This window comes from Nothobranchius furzeri, chromosome 4 (assembly GCF_043380555.1).
Source record: "Nothobranchius furzeri strain GRZ-AD chromosome 4, NfurGRZ-RIMD1, whole genome shotgun sequence".
Classification (NCBI taxonomy): Eukaryota; Metazoa; Chordata; class Actinopteri; order Cyprinodontiformes; family Nothobranchiidae; genus Nothobranchius; species Nothobranchius furzeri.
In genome coordinates this window covers 7,632,893-7,642,863 of record NC_091744.1, presented here as the reverse complement: position 1 = coordinate 7,642,863, position 9,971 = coordinate 7,632,893, and the positions used below count along the sequence as shown (strand labels likewise).

Genomic DNA, 9,971 nt, shown 5'->3' with positions numbered 1-9,971 from the left:
GCGCTGATCGGGTCTGGGTGTGACTAGTGGGCCGTTCCCATCTGTACCGGGTCGGCCCGGGCCGGGTAGTGTAGGTTGTTTACATATCTGGGTTTCCTGGTATTTTTCCGGGCCAACCAAGGCTCATTCTCAGCCCTCTTCTCGAGGGGGTCTGCTTCAGGCCTACCAGGGCCAACACACCCACTGCTGACAGCAAATTCACACCTTCCATTAGAGCAAGCCTCTGATTGGTGGGTAGAATCAGCCCACATGGGCTTAAGACAAGGATGTGTGGAATCAACCGGGCCAGGCTGGGGCCGACTGAGGCTACCCGGCCCGGGCCAACCCGGTACAGATGGGAATGGCCCATTACAGAACTGAACTGGATTTTTCAAGTAATCTGGTTAATCCCAGTTAATCCATATAGTAAAAATAGGGCCATTTATTTTTCCACACATGGCTGGGTTTGTTTCATTCATCTCACTAAATCTTAAGTCGTCATTTGGAAACTATATTTAGAAAAACTGAAGGCTTTCTTTGTCTAATAATGAAATTTGACATTTAAAGTTGTGGTATGTACTTTAACATTTTAAAAGTCATTTTAAAATGCTTACATTTGACCCTTTTCTATCATATAAAGTAGATCATCTTTCATAATTTACTTTTCCCTAAGTCCTTTTCCTGGCCTCTACAGCAAAACAAATCATTTACACAAGCCTAGAGTGTTGACCATTGACTGTAAAATAAACTGGACTAACCCTCCATCACGTTACTCATATGTTTTTGGAAGAGCTGAACTGAAGCCTAATGGGCGTATCTCCCACCATCGCCATCCTGGGCGTGTCTTTTCACTCCCAGAAAATACAAAAATGGACAAAGAGGTGGAGCCGAGTGCGGGGCTGTGAAGATCTGAGCACCCATGACACCTATCAAACTCGAATCTGATGTAGCTACAAGCTAACCAAAGCTAATGGACGTTTCTGAGCACTTTTAGCTAGAAAAATGCAGTTGAGTGATTCTAACATGAAGCACACATAAACTCAGCGATCTGCGGTGTTTCTGTGGTCTACCACAGAGAGCTCCACAGGCAGCCAGCATGATTACAGCCTCACCCCACTTCACTGCCTCCACTGCAGCCAGAGATCCTCCAGAAGGAAGTGGAATGGCATTGAAACTCTTCTGCAGCGGCAGCTTCATGGACCTCTGACTGCAGTAGAAGCAGCAGAGCACAAGCGGTGCTCAACCGCCTCTTTCTGGCTAAAAATGCCCACAAACCTCCGTTAGTTTTGGTTAGCTCACGTTTGGCCACACAGCCCATCCATGCCCCTGATGTTCAAATTTTAAAATCTTCTCTCCTTGATGACGTCACACTTTGAACCACAGCTTTAAGTGACAAAAAAGGAGATAAATATTCCATAAATACTCTAAACCTCCCTCCACCTATACTCTACTGCACTCTATTTCTACTCTCTCACCTCTGGCAGAGCCTGACTCATGTTCTTCCTTCCAGTTAGCTTGTGCTAGCTTTGGTCGAAGCCAGATTTTTACTTCCTCCTTTGAAACTCACTCTTGATAAAACATCTGCCAAAAACATATACCCGCAGGACCTTTACGTTTAATCAGTTATTTCATAATTCTTGGTTCTCTCTTATCTCTTATTCTATGAAAACTTTTATTACAGTTATGCATATACAGCACATAAGGGTAACAGGAGCATGCTTGGCTCATAGAGGTGGGTTCACAACATAAACTGGTAAATCAATAATTTAAAAAACATAGGGGGATGATCATGAAGAAGCTGTACGGGTGGAGAAACATTTAGTCAAAACGTGATATTCATGGGTACTATATTCTATTTATTAATTATTTGCCTTTTATATCACCTTTCACACTTTCTGGGAAGTTTCATTTGAATGCTCACTCAACTCCCTTGTGTGCAGCGATATGGGAGTGATAATGAGGGCCTGTATTGTTGACAGAAGCTGGTTCTGTTACAGAAGACTGGATCCAGAGGTAAAGAGTTCATTATCTCTGGTTTATGAACTTTTGAGCTCATTCAAGGAAAGAAAAGTGCTGACACGTAACTCTTCATCAAACTGAACGGTCGACACTGAAGCTCTGGTTTATTCGGTTTAAACAAATGTTCACAAACTGCTTCGTTACATTTTCGACTTATCGTGTGAGCTCACTCGTATAATATGATTAACGATAGGTTGCCTTAGCAGCTTCCATACATCAGACCCTCACATTGAAGCATCGTGTTTAGATAACAAAAGCACGTCTTCCTGAACGTTATTTCCTCCTGTGAGAGAGGACTTTGCTCCTCTGAGCTCAGTGTTTGCTGCCGTCTGCGGAGCTGGATGTGTTGTTTGCTTCATCGCAGTAATGAATTATGAAACCCGGCTCAAATGTTCCCGAACATATTTTTTGTTAGAAGGGAGCTCTAATAAACTCACACTGAAGCTTTTTATTTATACAGATCTGTGTGAGATCATTAAAAAAGCTGAGCAGAAGTTTCTACCTTGTGATGTGCAAGTGAGCAAAGTGTGTGTGTGTGTGTGTGTGTGTGTGTGTGTGTGTGTGTGTGTGTGTGTGTGTGTGTGTGTGTGTGTGTGTGTGTGTGTGTGTGTGTGTGTGTGTGTGTGTGTGTGTTTAAGCACCCAGAACCAGTCCCTCACTGCTCTGTATCCAAAGCTCTGATCCTTCAGGTTTTTTTAAACACACACACACACTCTCTCTCTCTCTCTCTCTCTCTCTCTCTCTCTCTCTCTCTCTCTCTCTCTCTCTCTCTCTCTCTCTCTCTCTCTCTCTCTCGGTGGAACAAACACCCACAGGGCGTGGAAAAAGGAGCGCCTGTTTTTATGCCACCTTTCTTTCCTACTTCCATTCAGTCTGCTGCACAGGGAAGGAAGTGTGTGTGTGTGTGTGTGTTCTCACTCCAGCTGTACTCAACTCTTTCACACACTCGGGATGGAAGGGGCGTGTGTTCCTGAGGGTCCAGACCTGAAGGAGATGGACGAAGAGGTACTCTGGAACCTGATTAATGACAACCGGCACCGGATTTCTTTGGGAGTCCGACCGTGCATCCTGATCCCGTACCTGAGACAGGCCAGGGTGCTCACAGAGGTGGATGAAGATGAGATCCTTTCATGCCACAACCTCACCAACCGCTGCATGAGAACCAGTGAGCATCTAATGGAATTGTTTTTGACCTTTAGGCTGACTGTGGTCTTCTGCCGGTTGGATTATGGATTAGGAATTCTGTGCAGCATCTGTACTAAATATTTGTATCTGAAACTGGCTCATGATGCTGCTTAGAAGAAAGTGATAGTCCATTTTGGTCACTGATGCTGTTCTGTTTTCTGTATCATATTTCATTAGATTTTCACATATATGAGGAAAAATGACTGATCTGTTTTTTTGTTGTTAAGCCAAATCAAAGATTGGAGTTCAGATAAACATTGCTGTTTTTCTTAGGCTACATGTTGGATCTGCTGAGGAGCCAAGGAAGGAATGGAGCTATAGCTCTACTGGAGGGTCTGATGATCCATTATCCATCCCTCTACACCCAAGTTACTGGACACAAGCCCAGTACAGAACCATCAAGATTCAGTGGTTAGTGGCCTCAAGGTTTCCCCACATCATTTTAGGGAACACCTTGCTAATCACCTGACCTGCATTGCTCTCCTCACAGGACTGATTAAGTACTCTGAGCTGACCGAGTACCTAATCAGAGCAGTAACGGGAATGCAGAACGAGCTGCAGGAGGCTCGTGGCGAAGCAGGCAGAATGAGTGCACAGTGCAAGTCCCTGCAGTCGGAGATCGGACAGATGATGAGTCAGGAGGAGACGTCCAGGAAGATTCAGTCTGAAAACGGACGGCTGCAGAGGCACCTGGGTGCGCTACAGAGGGAGGTTGCTAAGCTGAAGGATGAAAAGTGTGACCTGTCGATACGCTACACAGTGGTGATCGAGGAGAAGTCAGCCATGAGTGGGCGACTCCACGACCTGAACCTCCAGGTACAGTCTATCTCCAAATAGTGTTTGTTTTAATGTTAGAGGATGCTGTGCCAGCATGACTGCAGAGTTTCGATGTAAACAAAGACTCTGGATCAGCTGAAAGCCTGAGGAATGGTCTGCTGCAATTGGTTGTTTATTAAATCCGCTCAGTCTGACAGCCCATTATCTTCAGTCAGCTGAAACGACTCATGTGTACACTTATGAGATTTCATAAAGAAACCCACATGGCTCCTGCTGATGTGTTTAATGATTTTAATGTTGGGAATGATGAGTTCTATATTGCCAACTTAAAGCAACACAGAGCTTTTACGTGCTCCTCTGCCCTACTGGTTGAAAGGAAAATTACAGTTGTCATGAACAGCCCTGTTGCAGCCTGCTGCAGCTAGTGCAAACAACAAGCTAACACTAACATGAGCCAAGTGATAATAAAAAAAAATACACAAAGTAAAAAGATCCAAACTGTTGGATGAAAATGTTATCGCTTACAAGTCCAGTAGCAACAAAGCCAGGTCACCATCAGTCTGTGATTTTGTAGCCTCCTTTAGCTCTCTCAAACTATAGGCTGTGCCGATGTTCACTCTGGTTTTAGCTCTTTGCTTCACTTCCAAAGACAGTACTCATACTTTTACTTCCAGGCTCTGCTATGATGCCAATAGAAAAAGGAAACTTCTTTTTCTTCTTCTTGTACTTTTTATTGACGAACTGAAAAAGAGATCTGCTAGCGTAAAAGCTAACAGCCGTAAAGCAAGTAAAGAGCTCCCCCTAGAAGATCTACCCACTCCACAAAACTGTAAAAGTTAGAGGGTGCATATGAAACTGGTCAAGTCTCTAACCCAACTGAGATTGATGTTAAAGAGGGTTGTGTCCTTGGGCAAGACACTCAACCCGCCTTGCCTGCTGGTCGTGTTTTCCTTTCGAAATTCAATGTTGGAATTTCCATATCTAGACGACCCCCCCCCCCCCCCCGACGCAGTTCCACGGTTAGGAAAACCAATCCCACTGTAGTTTTTAACAGTATGCTAATAAAGCGTGTTTTGTGCAAATTGTTTAAGAACCGGAACCAGGAAGGTGAAAAGATCCTGGAGGTTGGATCAGGCCCAACTGGTCCTGGTTAAATGTTAAATTAGGTAAACTGATTTAAGTTGAACCAAAGAAACTTGATTTCATCACACAGCAGAAAATAGATGTTTAATTGTGTTAGAAAAGAGTTTGTCCTTGTGAAGGTCAAAATATGTCACTTAAACTTATTTTGGGCCTCTGAGAATTGGAATCAGTTCGTAAAAATGTAACAGGATTTTTCTGCAGCAACAAAAAGCTATGAAATCTGGAGCAAAGGAGATGCCCTTCTGATCAGTTCCTGATGGAGAAGAATGTTTGTCTACGTCAAAGCAGTGATCGGATCATAAGGAAATGCAAAACCTTTGTTTGAACTTAAAAACTACAGCAGAAAATTCTTATGTCGAGTTATGCTATTGGATTACATAAGTGAAATAAATGTTTTTAACACAGCTGAAACAAACAGCAGAGCATAATGTTGAGATGTTGTTTTGTGTTGAGGCAGGTGTATCAGCTGCAGTCCGAGCTTCAGAGCCTTCAGAAGGAGAGCGAGATCCAGAAGCAGCGTTCGCTCCGGTGTAACTCTGCTCCGGAGATGCCACGGCTGCAGGAGGAAGTCAGGATGCTGCGCTCGCAGCTGGAGAAGGCACAGATGCTCGACCCGGTGAGAAGAAGCTCCTAAATTACTCTGATCGTTCAGCAGCTACTTTTGTTCTCAGTTTGTTTCTTGGCTCGTTCCATCCAGGCTCGTCAGGACATCCTGGCCCAGGATCTGGCCGAGGCCATCGACAGTCAGGTAGAGCTGGCAGAGCAGCTCAAGTGTTACAGGGAGGAGAATGAAAACCTTCTCAAAGACAAAGAAGGGGTGAGTGTGTGTGTGTGTGTGTGTGTGTGTGTGTGTGTGTGTGTGTGTGTGTGTGTGTGTGTGTGTGTGTGTGTGTGTGTGTGTGTGTGTGTGTTTCTGTGGAGGGCATCATTGGTCAGGAAGGCCGATGCAAATTCAGCCAAATGGCTAAAATAGAAACTGACCTCCCACAGCTTGAAATGTGTGTTTATAGATAACGACAAGCACTCTGCACTACATCCGATTGAGTACTGGTGCTTCACAACTAAGATCAACAGTAATTAAAAAAAGAACCCGAGTGCTCCAGTCCCATCCTTCTTTTAATTTGTGTGTTTATCGATGGTTGTCTTCCCGTGGAAAGCTTCGCAACACGTTGACCTGCTAAATGTTGCTTTTCTGTCAGCTTTTAGATCAGAAAGAGAGTCTGAGCCTTCAGGTGCAGCAGCTGTCCCTGGACTGTAAGATGCATCAGCAGAGAAGCACCGTGGTCCAGAACCAGATGAGAGAACTGCAGGCAGAGCGAGACCAGGTATTTAGGATTCTTCGTGCATAACTTCCGCGTTTTATAGTTTACTTGAAGCTGAACCCCTTCACCAACCACTTCTCTTGGTTCTTGCACAACTCCTACCTGGTCGGTTTGCAGATGTTTACCTGATGATAAACTTTATTCACCTCTGCTGAAGAGGAACGTGTTGTTTGTGAGCCGCCCTTCCAAAGTAAAGGTGCTTGCTGCACCTTTTCCTGTTATGAGGCAACACTCTTCATTTCTATTAAGAGAAACCAAACATTGCAAAGTTTTTTTTTTATAAAAGTAATGCAACGAACGAGCGCACCTGTGCAGGTGACACCTGGCTGTTTTCCCTGAGCTGAAACCAAAGACTCAGGCTGTGATTGATGGGATAGTCCCTGGTTAAATAAGCTCTGCATACTTTGTGGCCAGTTGATTGCAACACAGCTGCTGAATCTTGTGCTATTAAAAGATTATTATCACAAAAATGAGATGACGTTCTAACTTATAATTTTACTTTAGTGCAATAATTCAAACATAATTACACTTGAATATATTTTAAACTCCTTCAGCAGTTTTCAGCAACATCATTCAGCATTTTTGTAGAAAATGTGGCCTAGTTTGTTAAATATCTTGAATTTTCTTTAAAACAAATTTCAAAATGATTATTTTTTTATGCATATGTAACTGTTTAAGACGCACATTAACTTTTAGTTTCTATTTTTAGCTTCCATTATCTATTGTTCCTGCAGAAAGCTGACACCACTTCGACAGCGGTCTGCATTCCTCTCCATCTCTATAGCAACAAGAACCTAATCTGATGTTGCTGCATTCGAACGAGCTGATTCAAATATGCACGTTCACATTTGAATGCAGCAGCATCATGTTTTCCATTGCGAAGATGTTTTTTTTTTTCATGAGTCACGATTCTGTTTCTGCGTGAAAGCAGCTCAAAGGTGTGTCTGCATCTATGGAACGGCTCAGTGTTGGACAGAAATGAATTCCGTCTGCGTTTGTAGGCTTACCTGTCCAGAGACGAGGCTCAGGCCATGATCGCTAACATCCTAGCTGAGAAGGACACCCTGAGGACGCAGCTGGTGGAGCTCCAGGAGACCGTCTTCACCATGCAGGCCCACCGCAGACCCAGAGTACAACAGATGAGTCCTGAAGTATGTTTACAACACGCATCCCGTTGTAGACTAAAACAAATAAACAAACAAAAGCATGTGTAATATCTAATGGTGTGTTTGGATTGAAGAAGAAGGGGGTTGGCTGGGACAGCCCCACATCCAGCAGTGAGGAAAGTCCACTTCCACCTCGACGGAGACTCCGCCGCATGGACGCAGTTAACCCCATGTCCCTGAGCTCCTTCAATTCAGAGGTGATGTGTGGGACGTGCTGGGACAGTTCAACACTCCATCATCGTTCAACCCTTCAGGGACCACATAAGGACATTTGGTGTTGTTTGGTTTCATGGTTGTTTGTTTACAGAGCGAAGATGTCGGGGTGAGCAGCGTCCGCTCCAGAAACGCACAGCCGCCCAGTCCAGAGTCTCTCCGGCGAAGAGAGGAGGTGTTGTACGCAGACAGCAGGTGTGTGTGTGTGTGTGTGTGTGTGTTTGTGTAATTTCCAGTAGACATAGTTGTGGGTTGTTTTACAGATTTACAAACTTGCAGCAGGAAAAAGAAAAGTGAGGCATTCATTCTTTCCGGTGTAACCTGAGTTTCAGTTGGGTGATTGATTCACACGAGTGAGCGTGACACGTCAGCTGTCAAGCTATGAATAAACACACGACTTAAAGCATGCAGTGATGCGTGAGATAATATAAAAGTCTGCGCTGAACTAGTCCTGCATGTTTTTACTTAATAAAAGTAAACGTTGTTTGTTTTTCTCTCGTAGTTTGGAGTCGGCCGACACAGATTCTCTACTGGACGATTTTGTGCTCCTTCCTGATGGTACGCATAAAAAACAGAATTTTTATTTTTGGCTATTTGTGCCGTTTGAGATGATCTGCTTCTGTGTGAGGAATCTGATTACTCCTTGTTCAGGTCTGGAGCTTCTATGACTTAACTAAAAGCCTTTTCTGTGTTTAGTAGAGAAAGAAGACAAGAAGGTAGCCTGGCTCTCCTCTTCTGTTGACTCCAACTCTGTCAGGTACGCAGCACCCCGAATCAGTAGTTTATTAAAAAAATGTTTGAATATTACGTTAAACATTAACGTTTCCTGATGCTTCAGAGCTCCACAACTCTTGATAAAACACACATCTCAATCAAAGTGTGTTTCGACCTTTTGGTTGTGATGCGTCATATGTGAAGCAGTGAGTTAGCTCCGCCTCCTAAGGCAGAATTCAGCATTTAAACTTTGGACTTTACATGACTGAAATTGGATTATGTTTTTCCAACAGTTGATGATGTCATTTGCTCTGACATTTGAGTTTTCTAAAACTTCCTAATAACTCTTCACGTCTGCATCAAACACCGTGGAAAGAATTCTCTGCTGTTTTTCTCTGAGGGATTTTCAGTTTTCAGAAGTCAGCTGTTTGAGGATGAGCGCTCTGTGGTCAGAGAGTGAGACGCACAGTTGTGGGGTGACCATGGTGACCCTAATGGGCCACTGGGAGCAGCTCTAACATTTGTTTTAATCTTGGTTCCCTTTGCACCTCCTACTCAGTTTATGCACCAAAACATTTAGCCCCAGCTTGGATTTATTGCTAATTATTTTACATTACATCTGATTAAAAACATGTAAAAAGTGGGAAACATCACTGTTTTTATCTTGGTGTGCTGTTAAACTCAGCATGTCTGTAAACCATCTACTAATGGCTTTAATCATCAGCTGGAGTGGTGCACTCACACTAACTTTGACATGAAACAGTGACTCATTTGAAGGTTAATCCTTTCCTTGTCTCCCCTCTTCCCATCAGCCACTCAAGAGCCTCGGCCCCTCCCTTCCTGGTGCGTTCTCGTCCCAAAGCCATTCGTGTCAACGGACGAGTCCTCAGCATCTCCTTCCAGGGGGAGGCGCTGCTCAGCCAGCTGACTGTTGTGGGGGGAAACAAAACTGGAGTGTTTGTGCATCAGGTGCATCAGGGCAGTGCAGCTCACACTGTCGGCATCACTCCTGGGGCGCAGATAGTGGAGGTGGGTGTGGATTTATGATTACTCATTAATTACGTGTGGTGAGGGTGTTTCTCATCATTTCCTTGTCCTTCAGGTCGGATGTGAACAAAACAAGAGGGCTCTAAAGATGGTGCTGGAGGACTCCACCTTAGAAGAAGCTACGTGGGCTCTTGGCCAGGTCACAGGCATGTGCCACCTCTCACTCCGGCCCAGACAAGCAGGTAGGTCCCACAGACGCTGGATTCTATAGCTAGATGTCCCACAAGTGTCCAATAGGTCACATTCTCTCATTCCTTTTAAAATAAATTCTTAAAGTATTAACAAGAGACATGGTAGTGACTTAACAGATATCCTCTGGCTGAAAATGACAATTTGTTGCCTGCAGCTGATTTGAAATGTTCAGGAAGTAAACTGTCCTGATATTAAAGTGACAGCTGGAGAAACG

The 9,971-nt window shown here is 44.1% G+C and overlaps 1 protein-coding gene across 2 annotated transcripts in view; it reads left to right on the top strand.

Annotated features, from left to right (window-relative positions):
- Window positions 1–2,830: 2,830 nt before the first annotated feature.
- Window positions 2,831–9,971, top strand: part of card14 (caspase recruitment domain family, member 14) — a 46,796-nt gene continuing 39,655 nt past the window's right edge. Inside the window, exons 1-13 of one of the 2 annotated variants that reach the window (XM_070550046.1) lie at window positions 2,831–3,163; window positions 3,457–3,594; window positions 3,674–3,999; window positions 5,561–5,719; window positions 5,801–5,920; window positions 6,303–6,428; window positions 7,427–7,576; window positions 7,666–7,788; window positions 7,899–7,999; window positions 8,307–8,362; window positions 8,501–8,561; window positions 9,331–9,547; window positions 9,621–9,747. In XM_070550046.1, coding sequence (XP_070406147.1) covers window positions 2,950–3,163; window positions 3,457–3,594; window positions 3,674–3,999; window positions 5,561–5,719; window positions 5,801–5,920; window positions 6,303–6,428; window positions 7,427–7,576; window positions 7,666–7,788; window positions 7,899–7,999; window positions 8,307–8,362; window positions 8,501–8,561; window positions 9,331–9,547; window positions 9,621–9,747 — 1,918 coding nt within the window. In that variant the 5' untranslated portion in view covers window positions 2,831–2,949. The remainder of the gene's footprint in view (window positions 3,164–3,456; window positions 3,595–3,673; window positions 4,000–5,560; window positions 5,720–5,800; window positions 5,921–6,302; window positions 6,429–7,426; window positions 7,577–7,665; window positions 7,789–7,898; window positions 8,000–8,306; window positions 8,363–8,500; window positions 8,562–9,330; window positions 9,548–9,620; window positions 9,748–9,971) is intronic. The other variant, XM_070550047.1, reaches the window with a different exon arrangement.